Consider the following 22,453-nt stretch of genomic DNA (forward strand, 5'->3'; position numbering starts at 1 on the left):
TTTTTTATGTGGTGGATAGGGACCGCAAGAAAAAAAATTCCTTAAAATATAACCCAAATCCTAATGATTCTATACGTGATCAACATTCGATTTCCTTTTTTCACTTTCATAAGCGACCTACTCACTTGCGCAGATCTTAAAATCAACTCTTTGCTCCTGTCAATAAGCTCCTACTGACACCTTAAAACAAACAAAACAAAACATGAGAATGGGAATTAACTGACACGGTCCCTATGTATAACTATGTAGAATAAAATACATATCAAAGGTTGAACAAAATGAGCGATTACTTCATTTTCTTTCAAATACCGCACAAAAAAGTCGCACCAAAAAAATCGCATAAAAACCGCACGAAAACTGGTTTCACTGTATATATATAAATGTTGAGAAATCAAAATGTTAAAATCTGTCATTGCAATACTGTTGTTTTAATGTTGCGAATGAAATTGAACAGGTAGCTCAGTTGGTCACGCGTCGCCTCTGCGATGGTTATGCTACTGCATGCACTGAGTGGTATGAAGTGATCAGTAGCGTGGTTTGACGCCTCAACACAACACTTCGGCTCAATTATTCAGAACTACTACTACTACGCATACCGTCTGATTAGGCAAAATGTTCATAACCATTTGCTGCGATAACGTCGATTGACGATATGCGTTCAAAATCGAAAGTGAGTGCCTGAAGTTAATCAAATCATGCAAATTCGCGGTGAAATGCGATAGGGAAATGTAAAATACAATTGACAATTCTTCCGTACAAATATCTCGGAAGGTCTAGGAATCATACTAAACGTGAAAGGATAATGGACGATCAGACTAAACTTACAAAGCAAATATGTTGAATTCAATTGAACTCGGGAATTGTTTCATTCAATCAATAATTTAATTAGCACAAACAAATGATTACTAAGCAAACTACAGTCCTACGTCAACCTTATGGTTGTATCATGAATATAACCAATTTTCAATCCACCAAAAATCGAAAAACACTCGATGAAGGCGAGAAATAATTCTACAATTGAAGGCACTTAAAAAACGATGATTTCAAAGGTTTTCTCACGCAAAACTAACTACCGAATCCTTTCGAAACACACATATCACTTTATTGTACTATGTAATCATCGCTCGTCTTTGACAACGTATGGTTTCAAAAGTCAATGCGTCTTTTTTTCGCTTCATTTTAATACAGTTATGTCATAATCCCGTCTCACTGTGATAGATATGCTACTCGATTATAGTATACAAAGTAGGCTTTGTCCCATTTTCATCAGTTGAAAATACATCGTTAAAAATTTTAATATAGAAAACTGTTTATCTAATGATGTTCACTGTAATTTGTAATTATGCCCACGTAGATTGAACCCTTTTACTGCGTATTGTGTAGTGAAATAATTGTGATAAAATGCAAGTTGTTGGTAAGTGAAAGAACTAAGGATGTTGCGAGCAATTCCCGACGAATGCCAGTTTCGGTACAAGCGTTTTCAGTTTAAAACAGTTGATCACTGTGGGATCTCAAGATAAGGTAGCATTATGGTTGTTCCGGATATTCAACTGTTCACATTATCAGGTTGGTTGACAAATGCCAAATTGCTGCTTCCCGTAACTACTTCTTACAGACCTAACCTTGCTTTCCGTTGCTTCATAAAGATACTGTCGATGTTGGCAAACACTTCCGATGCGCTACGGGCAGCATCGATTCTAAAATGCAGACCACGCAGAGCATAGTAGTCGGCTAGTGGTTTCGTTTGTTTATGGTACGCCTCGAGACGCTTGACCAGTGCCGATGCATTATCATCACTGCGACGCATCAGTGGCTCTCCGGTTACATCATCCGTCATTGGCACTTTGGGTGGGTGAAACTCTTCATGGTACGATCGGCCACTGGCCTGATGAATCAATCGACCCGTAATACGACGGACCAGCAAGCTATCATCGATGCCAAACTCTACCACAGCATCCAAGCCGGTGTTACGCTTTTCAAGCAATTGATCTAGCTTTTCAGCTTGTACGACTGTCCGGGGGAAGCCGTCCAGCAGAAAACCATTCTTGCACTCGGGCTTGTCAAGATTTGAGTCGATCATGTCCACCACCAAATCATCCGACACCAGTTTGCCCTCATCCATCACTTTCTTAAGCTGGGCACCCAGCTTCGAGCCGGCAGCTATTTCCGCGCGCAGCATATCCCCTGTGGATAGATGGCAGACGCAGAATTTTTTCTTGAGCAGCGGGGCCTGAAACAAAAAGGTACGAATGTTATTTCTTTGTAATGTCAAAGCGAAATGATGATTTGCACAGTATCACCCATTTGTGTTCATTAACTTCAATCTATTCCTCATCTCCGTGAAGCATGCGTAGCCTTATGAAACACCAATTCCATTCAAAACAGTCTCAAAGTAGTCACAACATTGGAAGCATCAGTTAAACATAACACGGCGTGGATATGTATAGAATCATTTTCACTTTGGTTGAGATCCACGAACCAAAATTATAAATAAGCATAAATGAAAAAAAAACATCAACCACAGCTTTGGCGATTTTGATTAGATTGTATATTTTTATCCATGGTCTAACAAAGTCAATTTCGAACATTTTCTACACAGTTTTGAACCGACAAATGTGATAAGATTATGAATTAATCTAAGCTTGAGGCTTTAACCAGCAGTGCCAGTCAGTTCATGGTTAATTGAAAATGGGGTAATTTTATCCATACTCTCCAGCATTATGTAACGAAACTCATAAACAAAAAAAAATATCCTACTACCTGAGAGTACATTACCCTCACGCTAAAATTAGTCCACACTTCCCAGTTCAAGGACACAAACGAACACTTGCACACTTTTCGCTGGCGATAGTTTCGCGTTAACAAACTATCCTTGGAATAAACAATTAGAACCACTCCTCACCTGTGTTCCTTTGCCCGACCCGGGTGGTCCCAGCAGGACAGCATTGATGCCAGTGTCAGACTGTTCCTGTTCCGGTTTTGGTAGTGGTACCGCAGCGTTCGGGGCCATATTTTCCTATTGTCACGCACCGCCCGAAGCACTTTCACGAGAAGAGCAAATAAACAAACGAAATTCACTCAGCGACGACGGCTGCAATTTCGACAACGGCGCACCGGAAAAATGGCCAGAAGAAAGACTTTCGCGTCCGAACTGCTCCGCAGATCGACTAAAAGAGGCGACGGGTTGTCATGTGGCTGATGTACTCTCGCTCTCCGGCCAACACCGCGGTACTTATCGTGAAGCTGTCACAGCAAAGCGGCACATACCTACCAAGGTGTGTGTTCCCGAGAGGTGGATCGGACGATAAGAAGGTGTTACCACGGTATTTGAGCAGGGTGGGTCAATTCGCTTGTGGATGGTTGCAAAACTTCATTCAATACGATCGTTTGCGCCAATCGTTCCATTACGAAAAAGATGGTGAGATTTTTTATCAATTAACCCTTTGCGGTCGTATTAAATTTGGGCATGGATGTCGTACTGGTCGGAATTATTTTTCCTTGGAAAAGCAGTGATACATGCAAGATCATGAAAAATATTTTTTTTGTGTGAACCAAATATATGTATTAACTTAACAATGGGGCTGATTCTGATGTGCGAATGTGAAGTGACAGCTCGGAAAAATTGCCTCACTCAATTCCCGAAGGCGGCTGTGAGATTTTTACCTTGAGTGAACACTCATGAACACTCACTCAATTCCCGTGGGCGATTGCAGTGGAAAAACATGCCATTTTGTGACTTTTTAAGTCGTATCCTCATTTGTTATCGACTAGTACCAGCAATGGTAGCCAAAAATAGAATTAGGCATTTGCAAAGGATTTGAACGATCTCTAATAATTCGCCGTTCCAAACGGGCAATAGCTACTGCAGATTCAAAGATGAATTCATCATCTACTTTATGAAAATTTTCGGAAAAAATAGGCAATTTCGAATGCAATCCAGTTAAACTGTGAATTTTGAAATGATTTATATTTATTATTAACATGTAGTCAGTTCAAGTATTTGGTATGCTATTACTAATGACAAGAATATACAACTTCTGCAGCCGCTATAACGCGTTACAAAATTAAAATGTAAGTTTACAATAGTTGACCCTAACTGATACGCGAAACTCAATTCAGCATATCGTTTCCTTTCTTCAAAAACACAAATCAGACTTTCAAAAATTACGAAAAGCTACTTAAGTAGTTAAAAACCGTATATGTTTAATCAACTTCTTCCATGTGTGAGGCATTCTCGGTGTCATCCACTAGTGGAGGAGCATCTTCATCAGTAGTTGCGGATGGAGTATCATCTGTGCTCATACCTTCGTCCTTATCCATTTCAAAACCCAGCTTGACCATAAGGTAGATGCGAGATGCGTGCTCACCGGGCTCATCCAGTGAGAATCCAAACGATAACAGCGCAGTTTCGGACAGTGGAATTACAAGATCCTTGACAGCTCTATCATTTTTATCGGCTCATTGTCTGTGAACAAAATTTAGCTTTTAAATTTATTTAAATGCGATAATAAATATATCTTACCTTGATGGCTTTTATGTGAGGTGACTATAAAATTAATGTTCACTGTAATGTTATAAAGAATAGTCAACCTTCCGATAAACTTTTAGCAATAATTACGCTAAAATCAGCACCGGACACTAAGTGAAAAAACGAATGCGGAATCAAAACACGGATGCGAAATCAAAACAATTGAAATAACATACACTCATATTAATGCAAAGGGACTATGCAAAAACAGATTTGAAAATATATTTTTATTTGTTTTCTTATCCCAGTGATATTATTTTTCATCAATTATAATAAGAGAAAAACGTTTATAAAGATGAACCAAATTATTTCCTGTACATATTTGTAACAAGGAATGAAAATTTTTAAAACAAAAGAAATATATATTCATGAAACACATTGAATACATAGAGCCTTTGCAAAAACCACAAGCTTTGACATATATTTCAATGAACACTGCACCATTTGTAATTCATTGAGTATTTTACTCCAAAATGAACCTCTCACGTCTGGGCAATCGCCTTCTGCGATACGGTGACCTGGGTCATGTGACTTTGAGGAGTTCATTGTTGTCACATCCCATTCGCGCTGGAGAATCAGGCCCAATGTGTTTTAATGTAATATTTTTATATTAAAATTATATTTTATAATTCGTCTTCGAGTGGAAACTTTCCAAACAGTCTCCAAGAGCAAATCGTATGAAGTACAATCAACACTTGATTATTTTTTATTATCCGTATGAGACACTTTTGCCATCGATGCAATAAATGTGTATCCGAAAAGATCAACAATTTTCACTTTTAACGAGCAAAGATTTTTTTACATGAGATTACTCAGATTTTTTTTCTCTATTTTAGTGACTTGGATGTTACCACTACGCCAGATCGCCTTCACAGATTATTCAGATGACATAAGACACATATGGCCGAGTGTTCGGGTTCGATTCCCGTTCTGGTGGGGGGAATTTTTCGTCAAAGAAATTTCCTCCGACTTGCACTGTGATCACGCGTATTCTAGAGCTTGCCACTCAGAATGCATTCAAGGCGTGTTATTGGCATAGAAATCTCAACTAAGTACTGATAAAAATGACGCAAGTAATACTACGTTGAGACGGCGAAGTTCCTCTAGGAACGTTAGTGCCATTGAAGAAGAAGAAGAAGAAGACACATATGCAAACAATGATTCTGCTCTCAAAAAACAACTACTTCAACATAATTTAAACCTACCTGTTCCTCAGAAACGCCGATGTCAACGTTTAATGATGTTTCCTTCGTTGTGTCCCTGTTTCATATCCCTCCTATCCGATCTATAAAATTTTACATAATCGCGGAAATACATACACACACTCTTTACAGATACACGGGCTGAAGGTTGTGCAGTCCACTGATGATTCAACAAGAGCCAAAGGTTGTACCGCTCATGACAACTCTACACGAGCTGATGATTGCGCCGGCTAGTGATCATTCTATCCTGGATTCCTCGAGTCGAGAAAGACGCACCACGCTAGATATGGGGTGCAGACTAGGGGGGCGCTGCTGATTAACGGTCGGCTGCATCCCAATAGGAAGCATCCCATGTCGGGCACACGTACAGAGCACTGAAGACTGCAACATCCCAACTATGAGAACACTTGTAATACTAACCTCGAACCAACCGCGAGTAATCGGTTACATATTACGAACATAGTTGTAAGCAAACATTGTCAAAATATTGAACTCCCGGCCCCGTTAGGCTGACGCCATATGAGCCTTAATAAAAATATATATTTTGGATAATTTAAACCAGTAGTTACTCAAATGATTTCTGCGTATCCGAAAAGATCAGGAAGGAAGGAAGGTATTGAATTAGAGAGACTTTAAACTCTGAGAGTTCATTCGTCTCTTACCGAAAAGATCAGAACTTTCCACTTTAAATGAACAAAGATTTTGTCGCTTGAGACACTTATGTAAACTGACCAGACGTCCCGCTTTACGCGGGACAGTCCCGCATTTTAATAAAATGTCCCGCGTGAGATCACGTCCCGCGAAATGTCCCGCATTTTGCAAAAGAAACGAAAATGTCCCGCGATATCAATATATTTCAATGTCACAATTTGATCATGTTGATTTTCTTAAATGGATGAACCTCAAAAAAACAGACTGTTCAAGAGCGCTTCTAATGCATCCAAAGATTGATACGTTGAGCTGGTTTCATCGCACCGACAGGAGCTTTTTGTTTAGAATGTGTCAACTGGAAGCAACAGCAACAAAATTGGAAAATTATTTTTATAAAAGTTCCCCATTGATCCGCAGGGACCAACGTGAGCCGGACGAAGAGTTCATTTTTGTTCCCCTAGCTCGGTCAGGGCTTAACGTTTTAAATAAGCCGGAAGAACTAGTGTATACTCGACAGGAAGAGGCAGGGTTGTTTGATGAAGTATCGTAAACGAAGCGCTGGGCGGTCTTACGGAAGTTGGCCGGGACCTCAACCATGGCCGATGAAAAGATGTATGTCGGCGTGTTCTTTTACCTTTTCGTGGCTCTGGTGGTCGACTGTCTCTCCATTTTGGCCATTCGCCCAAAAGTTTTCTATCGGTCGCAGCTGGGGAATGTTGGGAAGGTTGGCGGTCTTCGTGACATTGTTTATCTCCAGTCGATCCATCCTCCAGTGATCTTTTGGCATAATGGGTTGATCCCAAGTTCGGCATAAAGACCACATCACCTTCGCAACTTCCGGCAAGCACTTCGTACTATATATCTAGTCGTTCACCATATGACTCGAAAGAAGAGCGGCTTGGACATTCCCTTCACGCCTGTCAGAGAAGGATCTTCTTCGAGAACTTGATGTGGATGATATATTCGACATCATCCGGCCTGATTCTACGCGGCGTGTGAGGTGAGATGACAATTGTCACATCACCATCACGCAACTTTCCTCACACTATTCCTACAGTCGTATCGGATGCCGTGAGAGGTTCATTTTATGTATGTGAGAGGATGAACAGCAAGTGACAAGATGTTCATTCTGCTGGTTGCCAAATCTGATCAGAAATGCCACATTCGCACATATGTTCACGAATTTGCAGATATTTAACTTTAGTAACAACCTTTTATTCCTGCTGCAGGCTGTTTAAAATAGTGACAAAACATTATTGATTCCATATGATAAACGAAGCTGCCCAATATGTCAAACATTAGCACATATTTACAAATATTTCAGATTTTTATCGCATATATATGAGAAAAAACATCTGGCATCCCAGAATTTCATTTGTTTCGCTCAGAGAGGTCAGATATTTGTTTTGTTGCAGTCAGTCCTGTGTCTATAGATCTGATTTAACTTGGCCTGTTAGCATAAAAACTTCGTTGTGTATCAGGACATTCTGCCGAATTTGCAGGTATTTGATTTAGATTTACTGAAACGGTTGATTGCATCCTGTAAAGTTTAGCATTTTTGTTTGTTTTGGTCGTAATTGCTGCTGCTCTCTGCGCTCTCAGTGTTAAATTGTTGCTCTGGCTTCGGCTCGGACATATACCACGGCTTCTGAAATGGATATGCAGTTCGGTAACATTGACTCGCGGCTAGATAGATGAAACACACGATCCATGTGATAGATATATTTTAGAGAAAATAAATAGCTTTCATGAAATGGAAATAAATCCGGTGTGCTTATTTGTCCAATTGAGGGATAACAGATTCACTACCGCTTTCACAAAAAAAATCAAACTACTTGCAATTTGTCTTTCGCACTGTGAGTTGAATTTATTGATACATACAATACCATGACTATCGATTCTATACGACCCAAAAAGACACTTATTATTCCTCTTCCATTATTCATTTGTTTTTGTGTGCTGTCGACACCTCAAGACATATCGACGATTGTCACCTAGAATTCCCAGTTCATGTGACAATCGTCACGTATATTTGAAAGCAGGGATACGGTGAGAGTTCATTCAAGTGAGATGTCTCACGCCATACGCCTGGTGGAATCGCGAGACATAAGTGACAATTGTCATCTCACCTCACACGCCACGCAGAATCAGGCCGCATGTGACAATCGTCACGTATATTTGAAAGCAGGGATACGGTGAGAGTTCATTCAAGTGAGATGTCTCACGCCATACGCCTGGTGGAATCGCGTGACATAAGTGACAATTGTCATCTCACCTCACACGCCACGCAGAATCAGGCCGATCGTTTACCTGGGAAAGGTAAAATACTCGGTCCCCTGCCGGTCGTTGAACTCTAGCATCAAGTACGTCTCGTCTTTCATCATGAGCACGAAAAGAAGTTTTTCACCAGTGAAGAAGAAGTTTTTCACTTCTTTCGCCGGAAAGAAGTTTTTCGCCAGCACCTCAAGCTCCTTCTGGGTGATTGGCTGCTGCTCAGATACTGCCGGTCTCGTCTGACGCTTCCGCATAAAAATGTCCATTTTGGTCAGATTCTCCTTCACCGTTTGACCGGTTACTTCGATCTCCCGGCTTAAGGAGCGACAGGGAGATGATGTTGTAAATACCAGATCGGCTATATCTGGCGGACACAAAGTGCCTCAGGATGTCCAACTCAACTTGCTTGACAGTGCTGCATCTGCGAATCAACAGCCTTGAATCATTTTTTGTAGGCTTAATAAACGTAAGATTTAAGGAACATTTGTTCCTTTAAATTATCTTCCATCGTCATCCGAAATTGGTCCATTTTTTAGAATGCATACGTTAACACTAAAATCGATGAAAAATGAATTAGAGTTTTCGAGCATTCCATTCGGTAATTTGGAGAAAATTATAGAATTTTAATAGTGCTTTTCGGGCGTAAACAAAATCTAAACCACCGAAAAATCACAACTGAGTACCGATACTTAGAAAGAAATAGTACAGATCAGTATTATGTGTACAATCTTTTCCATCTCACCAAAGTATTACAATGGTTAAATTCTGTTGATTTTTATCTCACATTCCTATTCATTCAACTCACTGTGCGTTGTCTTATGTGGGTGACTACTTTGTTTGATACTGAGTACCGTTATCTATTACTCATAAGAGCACCGTATTGATTCGTGAATAGGTTCATCAAACATCAAGCTTCGTTTAGGAAAAGAATAAACTGATATTTGGTTGAGTAAAATATAAGATTAAGCATGTTTTTTTTTTGCTGTGGTGGCTGAGAGCAGACAAAGGACCACAAAGAGTTAAAAACGATCTGTTTTTGGAATTTCCTTTGAATATGAGTATAATGTGCCAGTGAATATTTGTGGAATCATGTCAGGAAAGACGAATAAAAGTGATATTTTTGGGTCATTTTTACTATATCTGGATAATATTTTCAGGGCTCAAAGTTTTAATCTATATGTGTCTTCAATTAAGATACATTTCTTTACACTCCCGATGACTAAGAATACGACTGCTCTCTTTTAGGACTCAAATAATTGAAATTAATCAAAATATAATTCACATTCAATGAAGCTTAAATAATTGTATGATTTCATGAACATTTTTGCAACAATATCATGAATTGATTCGGTTAACTTGAAAAAAAACTATTCGCTTTAACGACATTGGGGCTTCGGATTGGTAATGGATTTACTGGTAAAATAAACACATTTTTAAAATCAAAAATGTTCATGAAAATTAGCATCTCCGTATTAAATATTCGATTTTTATAAATAATACATTCAGATTCAACCTTTTTGACCAGCTTCACACGTTTTTCAAACCTGTCACAAATGTCGATCAAAATTCACCAGTTCTGAAGCAGATTCGCAGTATGGAAAGGCGCTCTGTCCTATTGTAACACATAATGGTCATTCCCGCACAATCTTTCCAGGCTTGGCTCTACAACATTCTGCAAAACATCCGTTATATAATTATGAAGCGTTAATTTTAATGCCTTTCGCAATAAAAAAAAACTACTATTTGACGCATTTGCAAATACCTTCCAGAACCATCACGGATGTGACATTCATCCAACGATAAGTCACACGGTACCTTTTAATGGTTCGATAAACGAAATTACGCTTCACTCCCAAGTTTTTCAAACTTACAATCTTTGTAATGGAATTTCTGTTTCCCTATCATAAAGGTAAAATAGATCCACGAAACTGCCATCACTGGTAGCAAATATACGAAACGAGCTTTTAAGTCTGCGCTCTCAGAGCAAAGCTCAACAAAGTAGACCGACAAACGTATTTATATTCACGGATCATCTTTTTCTTCTTTATCTATATATAAAAAAAGGATTTCTGTCTGTCTGTCTGTCTGCCTGTCTGATTCTTATGGACTCGGAAACTACTGAACCGATCGACATGAAAATTGGAATGTAGGGGTTTTTGGGGCCGGGGAAGGTTTTCACAAATGAAACACAAATTTCTGCATTACTCGAGAATTAATCAAGCAAACGAAACCAAATTAGGTATATGGAGATTTAGGGTGCAATAAATGTTTTCCCCTCCTCTCTAAGGGGGGGCTGCCATACAAATGAAACACAAATTTCTGCATAACTCGAGAATTAATCAAGCAAATGAACTCAAATTTGGCATGTGGAAGTTTTAGGGTGCAATAAATGTTTTATAGTAGTTAGACACTCCACTCCCTCTCAAAAATGGAGCTGCCATACAAATGAAACACAAATTTCTGCATAACTCGAAAACTAAACAAGCAAATGGAGCCAAATTTGACGTGTGAAGATTTTAGGGGGCACGAAACGTTTCTATGGCGAACAGGGTCTGTCTTTATCATATCATATTTTCTTTATCAAACATTTATTCCATGTAAATGTGGTTGAAAAATCTTGAACGAGAATTGTGTCTGAAAATAATCTGATATTATAATGATGAGTTTTGGTAGAAGTACTAAGATTTTTTGACGTAAAACTACGTATTTCTTTAAGGGTGCCAACCCAGAAAACAGGTCACGTTTTTATGAAATAAAGTTAACGTTAATAACTATTTTTGCCGCGAACGGATTTTGATAATTTATATACCAAACGAATCGGAAATTCCCTAAGATTTGTTTGATATGCTATACCTTACAATCCCATTGACTGTGTATGGTTTAAATTGATGAGAATTGGAAGCATTCCCATTTCCTCATACATTTGTTCTGTCCATTTGTGTGCTTTCCCGAACAGAGCTGTCAATAACGAGCAACTTATCGACGAGCAACGAAGGGTAAATCGTAAGATGTAAAGTCTCCGTGAACAAAGGAAAATAAGAAGAACGAACAGGAATATTTGCCTAGAGTATAAACAGTGGATCTCGCTGAGACAAACTTTCATTCTTCGTGAGGAAATCGACTGAACAACATCGTTGCTGGGCGAGCTGGACGGCGAGGGATCGAAAGTCTGAAGAACTGAAAGAACTGAAGAAGTTTGAAGTCTCAAGCAAGGAAGGAAGGCAAACTATCAGTATCGTTCTGTATTCAAAGCAATGAATATCACATTTGTATCTGCTCCCGTGTGCATTGGCCCTGTAACGATGCAACAAGAAATTTGTGTTTCATTTGTATGGCAGACAACCCCCCCCCCCCTGGAAGGGGGGTGGAGAGTTTAACCATCATAGCAACATTTATTGCATCCTAAAACCTCCATATGCCAAATTTCATTTCATTTGCTTGATTAATTCTCGAATAATGTAGAAATTTGCGTTTCATTTGTATGGCAGCCCCCCTTTAGAGAGGGGGGTGGAGAGTCTAACAATCATAGAAACATTTATTGCATCCTAAAACTTCAATATGCCTAATTTGGCTCCATTTGTTTGATTAATTCTTGCGTAATGCAGAAATTTGTGTTTCATTTGTATGGCAGCCCCCCTTAGAGAGGCTGGGAGGGTTCTCAAACTATCACGAAAACCTTCCCCGGCCTCAAAAACCCCTACATACCGATTTGAATGTTGATCGGTTCAGTAGTTTCCAAGTCCATAAGAATCAGACAGACAGACAGACAAAAATCCATTTTTATATAAATAGATTCAGCAATTCAGCTGTAACAGTGTCGAATTCATTCGTGTACATTTTTTATCTTAAGATAACTTGTTGTATATTACACTGTTACAATTTTGAGGCGTAAGAGTATCGCTATCTTTCGACAAACGATTGTTTCTATAACCAGGGCTAGTTATTTTCGAAGCTAATAAATGTGATTGAATTTCGTTCATACCACTCTCACTTCCACTACAGTCATTTTCGGTGGATTAATTTCAGTGTATCAGGGTGAAGTGGAAACGAAATATTCTCTACGCATACAGTAACATTGATTCTTTTGTTTCGTTCCTTTCCTCTTTCGTTCTCTTACAAGTATAAAAGCAGAAGCTTTCACTGACGATTAAAACTGCTTGAACGGGTTATATTTATTTTCATTTCGCATGTTAGAGGATGCTTGCTGCTTTCAAACGTAAGTTTTATTTTACCAAAATGGATCGTCGCGGACCGTGTTCAAAATTCTTCAATCACTTGTAAATAACATGTTTCTCTGTTATTTGGAATACATGATTGTTACAGAAAATGTAATAAAATGAAAGACGGCACAGATCGGACTATTCCTTTCTCGAGTTTTTCACCCTCTCTAAGGGTGAAAAGAATAGTCCGATTTGAGCTGGCTTCATTTTATTATATTTCCTGTATCAAACATGTATTCCATGTTACGAAGAAGCATGTTATTTGCAAGTACGCTGGATTCTTTTTATGCGTTTTTTGCATGATATTTTTTACGCTATTCGCTCAAAATTACGCGATTTTTTTATGCGATTTGCTTGAAATTACGCGATTTTTTTACACGATTTGCTCGAAATTACGCGATTTTCGACTATGTCTGCGCTTTCAGCGTGCCCACGCAGAATTGCGAGCGCACGCACAAACGCATACACAACGCCGGAAGCACGCGCACGCACATACCATTGGGTGCACAAACACGCACACACACGCGCAAACATGCACAAACATGTGCACAAAAACGCGAGCGCACACAAACATACAAATGGACGCACAGGTGCGCACAAACGCGCACACACAAGCACATACACGCGCACAAACGTGCACACGCACAGACGCACGCACGGAAAGAATCAAGCACACACGTGCACACACGCACACAAATACGCACAAATACGTGCACACGTACGCACACACACACACCCATACATGCCCATGCACAAAAAAACGCGCACACCTGCACACAAGCAAGAAAAAAACACGCGCAAACGCACGTACACACGCGCACACAAACACGCACAAATGCGCGCAAACACGCCTACACATGCCCGCGCATAAAAAAAGCGCACACCTGCATGCAAGCAAAAAAAACGAACACCCAAAAAACGCGCGAACATACACAAACACCCACACAAATACACGTGCACAAACACAAACATCGGGCTGTCGAATACTCGGCTATCCGGACTCGAAGCTGACCGGTATCCAGTATCCGACCAAACTACTATCCGTTTCATCACTAATTTCACACTGACAACTAGCGCCGGTAAATAATTACTACTGCAGGCATACTACACAACCCTCACTGTACCGTTTTCATTAGTTTCAGTGAATAAGTTTCGAATGCAACAAGGAAACATTCATTTCTATACAAACTGCCAGAATACATGGATGCTTCAAATTAATTTCCAAGTGACGATTTCTAACGTCGCTTTTGTTTGCAGAATGAAAGGAATCAACGTGAAATGAAAGGAATATGTACGAAAGAGACGAGATATTTTTCTTATTGTGCGTGAAAAGAGAATAGATATATTTTTAGCCTGCATGGTTCTGGTTCTGTTCTGAGAAGCGATAGACACATTATTGAGTGACGATGTGCTAATTGAAGTGAAATTGTTAGGCCCTGTCTATAACACAGTAGCGAAAGAGAATTCCTATTCTATCGATGCACAACATGTCGCCTTTTTCGGCGTAAGAATATTGCTATTGTTCGAATGTTAACAGTTGGGCTGTTCACAGCAGGACTGTTGATATAAGGCTTCCTTTGTTGCGTTATTAATAGTACCAACTACCTATGCAGCAGACCGAAAATGTGAGCGGTAAGGGACTGGGAATACCATTACATGATGATTGTTGCGTGGACATAGTAGCTAGAATAACACACAAAGATGGTCAGATGAGGGGCCCTGAGTTATGAGTTCATGATCGTTCGCTTAGTAGCGGACTCGCAACCAATTAGGCTACGAAGACCCCCACACATGTATAGTTGTCACGGCCCGTTAAAGGGTTAAAAAAACACGAAAGTTTACTCGGTGTGATAGGGGTTGTATTGACTATATTCGATTTACCTAATAGAACCCTATGACACTTGCAACGATAGCTTTTTACTCAGTCGATGCTATCAACTTTGCTCGGTATTTATAATAGTAAAATTGAGCTAACGAGCAAAATTTTTACCGACTCGATTTCTATAATAGGGCCCTATAGAAATGAAAATATGTTGCGAAGCGCGAAACTCGAGGAAGGAATCGTCCGATTTAAGCCGTCTTTATTTTGTTGCGTTCGTCTCTGCCCATAGATCAATGTTACGGAAAGAAAAATTGGAAAAAATTTGGAAACCTTCGAAGGAAAATTACATTCCCATGTTTTTCAATTACAACATGATAAACGTGGTTGGTCCAATTGAAATTTCCATTGAGGAAATTGAGCTTTGCGTTGATTGAAGTATCTTGAACAAGAATTGTGCCCCTAGCCATGGATACGGCCAATTGGAAGATCAATCAATGAATATTTCTGGGATTAAACCTACGAACGATAGCTTAGTAGAAAAACGTAAATGTTCGGAAGTGTTTATTTCAAAAAAATCAATTTTGGGCGAGAAGTTTGCCGGGTCGATTTAGAAATATCCATACTTAGGTGGAAGCATATTTCTGCCGCCAGATACTCGACATCGGGCCAAGTAAGGCGGGTGAAAGTTCAATGTTGTCCATAGATTTGTAATTCCTACACGAAGCTATATCGGTTTTTCAAACACTATTGTTCAGTAGATTTGTTGTTGTTAGTGCATAATTTGCTCGCAAATGAGTGAAGATTCAAATAAATTACCTGTAGCATCACGATTTAAACGTGTCCCCATCCTTCATAAAGAGCACATTCCATCCATTCGCCGCATCAAGAAAACATGGAATTTTCGGAAATATCAAAAAATGCTGCGGACAATCTCTTTCATCGAAGAAATATATTCAGAACCCATATCTATAGTTTCCAACATACCTCTTCCATTTTTTTTTATGTCTCTCGTTTCGGAACTTCCTTAAACATACAATCTTTAATTAAATTCAAATGTTCTGCTCTAATCCAGGAGCAGTCTATTTCTTTCCGGTAGCAGCGACCTGCTGTGCGGTCTCCTCTTCCTTGGCAATGGTTTGCAGCAGTTCCAATTTCTTGTTGGCAATACGCTCCTCACGCCGCTTGCGAGCCTCGCGCACCTTGTTACGCTTAGCTTCAGCCTGGTCGTTAAGCATCTTCGTGCGAGCCTTCTCAGCCTTTCGCTTATGGATGTGCTCCATCAGGATACGCTTGTTCTTGAACACATTACCCTTCGCGCGCATGTACAGATCGTGATACAGATGACGGTCGATCTTTTTCGCTTCCTTGTACTTCTTTAGCAGACGACGAAGGACACGCATGCGATTCATCCACAGCAGCTTCTGGGGCATACGAGCGTTCGCTGTACCCTTCCTCTTTCCATAGCCACAGTGGCGACCCTTACGACGGGCAATTGTGTTCTTGCGGACACGGAAACGAGAATGCACCACAACTGGCTTCTTGATGATCAGACCATCCTTGATCAGCTTGCGGATGCTCTGGCCTGCACAAACACACAATATGAGAACGTATTTTATACTCAATCTAATCGTAGTACTTACGGGAGTTGGTGTTTCCGATCTCGTTGATTTCATTGGGATCCAACCACACCTTCTTCTTGCCACATCTCATAACCGAGGCTGCAAGCCTCTTCTGGAGCTTGAGGGAACTGTAGAATAACAAATGGTGAATTTATTGACGGATAGATCCATTTCGTAATGTTAAAGAATGGCAATCTCAAAACAAACAGTAGGAAATGTGATCGAACATTGGAAATGTTTTATTCTGAAACAATCTTCTTTTGTACATCCCAATTATCCAACCGTACGTTATATTGTGGCATCAATTCCAAACTTCACCGCCATGTCTTCCACCATTAGAACATTTCCTGATTTCAGGCACACAAAAACAGTCCAAATTCATTCCATTAATGCCACACTCATTCGAGATGCCTTTGACATCAAGCATTTCATTGTTTGATCACATTTTGCTTGCCACATTGTATTATTTTCAAGTTAAAATCCACTAAATTTGCTCGCTCGTCGTACCTCATGTTGCTTGTTGTTTCCTCGACAGAAGTAAAAAGAAAGTTTATGTCTACCGGGCGGAAATACTACAAACCGCTCTGACAGCAAACTGACGGCAATGCGAACGGTTTGACACTGACAGTTCGAGTGAAGATCCGGTCGAGGGACCGAGATTTGTTAACGCACGGTAATTAGTTTCATTTGAGTTTTCAATTGGTATGGTAATTGCCATGGTACATTCAAAAGTAATAGTTTCATTCATTTGAATGTTGAATTTAAATATAATTTTTATAGCTAGTAGAATAATCGGGCAGACAATGTGATTATATGACAAAATAGTTTCTATTCATTCTTCACAAAATCCCTAATAACCTAAGCCCAAAAAATCGAAACTTTTTTTTCAATCACCCTCATTTCAAAACCTGAAATGGTTTGAAATTCGGTTTCGTGATTCGCAAATATGACCCTGTTCCTCAAATAATTAACTCGAGTATTATAATTTTAATAGATTTTTTTAATTAATTTTCTCATTGGAAATTCAGATTTCATTTCTTGCCAAGAATATAGACATACAGGCATTTCATGACAAACCGATACAATGGTTCTCAGATTTTAGTGAAAAGTGGTAGATTTGTTCTCTATCGCAAACAATTAGATCTGGATTTTTTTTTTTTTTTAGTTAGGATGACCATTTCCATTTTAGTCCATTTTGGTCCGAATTTTTCCTTTTTTTTTCTCCAAAAAATGACTTTTTTTCAAAAATTCATAACTTTTGAACTACTGTCAAATTCAAGCCGACGAGCTAATAGAAAAACGCTGCAACTGCGGAAAATGAATTGATTAATAATTGATAGTATTTGTTTTATATGATTTGCATAGTCTCGGGACCAAAGGCTACATTTTTTTATATTTTTTCTTGAAAGCTGAGTTTTTTTTACTTAACATATCCAAAAATCAGAAATGTGTTCTTTTTAGTTTTTAAGTTATGATTTTTCAAATTTGACCGATAGTTCAATAAATCATTTTCCCCCTTTGTCCCAAAAATGCCATTTTTAAAAAATTCATAACTTTTGAACTACTGTACCGATTTAGCTGATTGATATACCAATTAAAGCACTTAAGTTAGTTTTTTTTTTAAATATCATATTAACGGATAAATTGGATTCCAGTTGCATAGATCCAGTATAGTCGCATAGAAATATCGAACGAAGACTTGAACATTTTTATTTTGAAAAATCATCTCATGATTTTTGAGTGTGTCATATAAAAAAACCTCAGCTTTCAAGAAAAAATACAAAAAAATATATCGCCCTTGGTCCAAAAACCATGTAAACTATTAAAAAACAGATACAATCAATAAGCACGAAAACTAAATTCAATTTGTTCGCAATAGTAATATTTTTCTGAAAAATGTCTAGCTCATTAAATCTGATATATCGATCATATAAATCGGTCATGTAGTTCAGAAGTTATGAATTTTTGAGAAGGAGAAAAAAAGGAAAAGGGAGAAAAAAGGGAAAAGAATAAAGGGATTTTTCAAACCACCCTACAATGGAAATGGCTATCCTAACACAAAAAAAATAATATGGGTCTAATTGTTTGCGATAATGAACAAATCTGCCACTTTTCACGAAAATCTGAGAACCACTATATGGGTTTGGCAATGAGAGGCTTTATTGACTAAGGAATTAAACTACAGTGCAGATAATCCTCATACATCTCCCTCAGATGAAGTTTTACCATTTTGTTTTGTTGCTTCAGCAGCGAATCGAAACACTTTCCGTAATTTCAATAATCATTGGTGGTAATATATTAAATTTTCCCTACAAAAATATTCACATTACTTCATAGTTATCGAAATAAATAAATTCTTACGTTTGTAGGTACTCGGTTATTTCTGATGATTCGTAATACGCTTCAATGTTCTTTTCCTTCCTTGATAAGCATATTGTATAATTTGTGCTCGGAGCTCGTGAAGATATTGTTCTCGTTGATCTTCCCGCTTAGTAGATTTCGACAAATTGTTCAAACTCCCGTTCGTCACGCGTTCCGTAGGAAATTAGTGCGAATGCTGTTGAATAAACTTGTTGACTGAATAATTTCGATAGATTGATCGACTTCCGTTCGTTACGCGTTCCGTATGGAATCAGTGCGAAGGCGGTCCCACCCAGCAAACATTAAATCGCATAACAAGCGTATATATAACATCATATGCCCTAAATTTTGGTTGGAATATAATGCGCCTAATTGGCATATGCATGCAAAAGTGGAGGCCATATACATACATGGTAAATGCTTACCGAATTTGTTTGGATGAATATGCAACTTTGACCGGCTGTTTGCTGGGCAGCAAACATTAAATCGTATAATTTTGCACGTGCCAAGTCTTACAAGAAATCCGAATAAATCAGAATCGCATATAATATAAATCAAAATATGTATCGTGTATATTTGAAATCGCATAAAATGTAAAAACTCGATTTTATATACCATTATCAAATTAAGTCGCAATTCGGTATAATAAACATCAATTTTATGATGTATATTGTCGTAAAATATATTTAATCCGCATCATACGCGTATATTACGCTAATGCAGTTTATGTGTCGTATAAGCGTATAATTTTAATCGATTCAGTACTGTAGTAAATCGTGTTGCATGCTGAAGAAAATTTAAATGATGATGGTCCCACCTCTTTCCCCTACATAGGTTTGAGCTGGACGAGTTTTTTTTTTTTTTAATCCAAAATATATATTTTTATTAAGGCTCATATGGCGTCAACCTGACGAAGCCGGGAGTTCAATATTTCGACAATGTTTGTCTTATAACTATGTTAGTAATATGTAACCGATTACTCGCGGTTGGCTCGAGGTTAGTATTACAAGTGTTTTCGTAATTGTGATGTTGCTGTCTCCAATGCTCTGTACCTGTGCCCGACACGAGATACTTCCTTTTGGGATGCAGCTGACCATTAATCAGCAACGCCCCCTGGCACAACCTTTGGCCCGTGTATCTGTAAAGAGTGTGTGTATGTATTGCCGCGACTAAGTAAAAGTTTATAGATCGAACAGGAGGGATACGAAACAGGGACACAACGAAGGAAAAATCATTAAACGTTGACATCGGCGTTCCTGAGGAACAGGTATAGATGAAGCAGAAGATCAGGATCACGGCTACCTAAGATATCCCGGACGGGGATATCCGATTGTCTGCCTTTTGCTCTCAGTGCTCTAGATAGCTGAGAGCGAGCAGCATGGAACCGGATACACGACCAGACAACATGCTCGATGTCGTAGTAGCCATCGCCACAAGCACAAAGATTGTTTGCTGCGAGCCCAATGCGATAGAGATGCGCGTTTAGGTTGTAGTGTGTCCTGACGAGGAATGTGAAAAAATTCATTATAGGCAATTTGCCTTTCAAAAAGTGTGCCTTCTGAAGCGCCCACCTTAGCTAGCGAGTCCGCTTTCTTATTCCCCGGAATCGAGCAATGAGAGGGAACCCATGCTAAGGTAATCTTGAATAATTTTTCGACCAAAACACTCAATAGATGTCTTATTCTTGTTAGGAAATAAGATGAGCGTTTATCAACTTTCATTGAACGAATTGCCTCTATTGAGCTGAGACTGTCTGAAAAAATAAAATAATGGTCGATGGGCAGTGTTTCAATGATCCCTAGTGCGTAGTATATCGCACCCAGTTCAGCGACATACACGGAACAAGGATCTTTGAGTTTGAAAGAGGCACTGGAATTTTCATTGAAGATGCCGAAGCCAGTGGACCCGTTTATGAATGAACCGTCAGTAAAGAACATTTTATCAGATCTAACTTTCCCATATTCTGCCGAAAATAGACGACGTTATCTTGTGGATAATTATATGGAGGAGTTTCTTTGTAATATCAAATCAACCAGTAAGCAAGTTAAAAACAAAAAACGGTCCGGTTGTACCACTGGCATAGATTGTTTATCAAAAGAACAAGTAAGGGCATTATCTGAACGCTAAATATTCCATGGCATGTCAAGAGAATTTTCAATTCGGGAAGACACTTGAACCCAATGCCTATATCAGCATTAGCCATGAATTTACAAGGGATTTCCCGCTTTACTAGATTCCCGAGAACGATCTACTAATGCGATCGCTTTCGAGTCCAAACAGCTGAGCAACCCCGAGCCTAATTCTAGCCGACACTTCAGGCCCAGTAACTCTCCCAAGGCGATCAGGAATTGAACCTAATACCTATGTCAGTACCAGCCTTGAATTTACAAAGGAAATCCCGCTTTACTGGATACCCGACAACCATCTGTTAAACGTTTTCGAGACCAGACAGCTGAGCAAACCTAAGCCTAATTCCAGCCGATACTTCAGGCCCTTCATTCAACCTGGGGTATAATCGCGTCAATCTGAATCTGCAATGAGATCTGCCACAACACAGAAAGATCTCGTCAATCATCTGTCAAAAGGATAAATTTACAAGTATTCCGGTTGAGCTATCCCTAGCTTCTTTTCAGTTTCCACTTTCAATCCCTTGGAATGGATCGATCTTATTAAACAAAACAAAAACAAAGAAAAAAATCACTTTTGCCAATGTTCAATTTCAAATTTTACTATGCCGGTTCACGCGCGCGATACTCAAACTCTTGTAGACTTCACAATTATTTTTAAACTAATCTAATAACTAAAATTATTAAAAATTGAAGAAAAAAAATAATAAAAACAATATACCATCATCATCATAGTCTAAAGATAAAAAAAAACACACACACACATGCACCTACACCTAAAACAGTACTCTATTCATTATATAATAATGATGACGGTCCCACTTTATTTTCCTACAACGATTTGAGCTGGACGAATTTTCTTTGATAACTATATATATATATATATATATATATGGATTTCTTTTATAATACAAACAAAACCAGTATATTAGTTAAGAGCATAGACATAGATTGTCACTCGAAAGAGCAAGTAAAGGCATTATATGAACGCTAGATATTCCAAGGCATGTCAAGAGAATTTCCAATCCGGGAAGACCCTTGACCGATCAGGAATCGAACCAAATACCTATATCCAAACCAGCTTTGAATTTACAAAGGAAATCCCGCTTTACTGGATACCCGACAACGATCTGTTAATCGTTTTCGAGACCAGACAGCTGAGCAAACCTAAGCCTAATTCCAGCCGATACTTCAGGCCCTTCATTCAAACTGGGGTATAATCGCTTCAATCTGAATCTGCAATGAGATCTGCCACAACACAGAAAGATCTCGTCAATCATCTGTAAAAAAGATAAATTTACAAGAATTCCGGTTGAGCTATCTCTAGCTTGTTCGCAATTTCCACTTTCAATCCCTTAGAAACAGAACCTTCTTAAAAACAGAACCATTTTTTTTAGCCAATGCTCAATTTTAAGCTTCTCTATGCCGTTTCACGTGCACGATGCTCAAACTGTTGTAGACTACTCGAAATGTATAAAAAAATAAATAAATTAAAAACGAGTACAAACAAATAAAAAACCACCATCATCATAGTCTAATGATAAAAAAGACAAAAGCACAAAAAAATTAATCCGTTATAGCTTCGTCATCTTACATACTAACATTGATTACACCCCAGGTCAAAAATTTAAATCATGCTTCAAAAACTTT

The 22,453-nt window shown here is 38.8% G+C and overlaps 2 protein-coding genes across 2 annotated transcripts; both read right to left on the reverse strand.

The window, feature by feature from the left end:
- Positions 1–1,080: 1,080 nt before the first annotated feature.
- On the reverse strand, positions 1,081–3,194 carry LOC129769412 (adenylate kinase). Its single transcript, XM_055771690.1, has 2 exons — positions 2,903–3,194; positions 1,081–2,230 (listed from the first exon to the last, which is right to left on the reverse strand). The coding sequence occupies exons 1-2, from the start codon at positions 3,008–3,010 to the stop codon at positions 1,610–1,612; spliced, it is 729 nt and encodes a 242-aa protein (XP_055627665.1). The 5' UTR covers positions 3,011–3,194; the 3' UTR covers positions 1,081–1,609.
- A 12,433-nt stretch (positions 3,195–15,627) lies between these two features.
- On the reverse strand, positions 15,628–16,873 carry LOC129769413 (60S ribosomal protein L19). The gene is made up of 3 exons (XM_055771691.1): positions 16,824–16,873; positions 16,338–16,444; positions 15,628–16,279 (listed from the first exon to the last, which is right to left on the reverse strand). The coding sequence occupies exons 1-3, from the start codon at positions 16,826–16,828 to the stop codon at positions 15,777–15,779; spliced, it is 615 nt and encodes a 204-aa protein (XP_055627666.1). The 5' UTR covers positions 16,829–16,873; the 3' UTR covers positions 15,628–15,776.
- Positions 16,874–22,453: the final 5,580 nt, after the last annotated feature.

The sequence above is a fragment of the Toxorhynchites rutilus genome, chromosome 2 (assembly GCF_029784135.1).
Source record: "Toxorhynchites rutilus septentrionalis strain SRP chromosome 2, ASM2978413v1, whole genome shotgun sequence".
NCBI classification, from domain to species: Eukaryota; Metazoa; Arthropoda; class Insecta; order Diptera; family Culicidae; genus Toxorhynchites; species Toxorhynchites rutilus.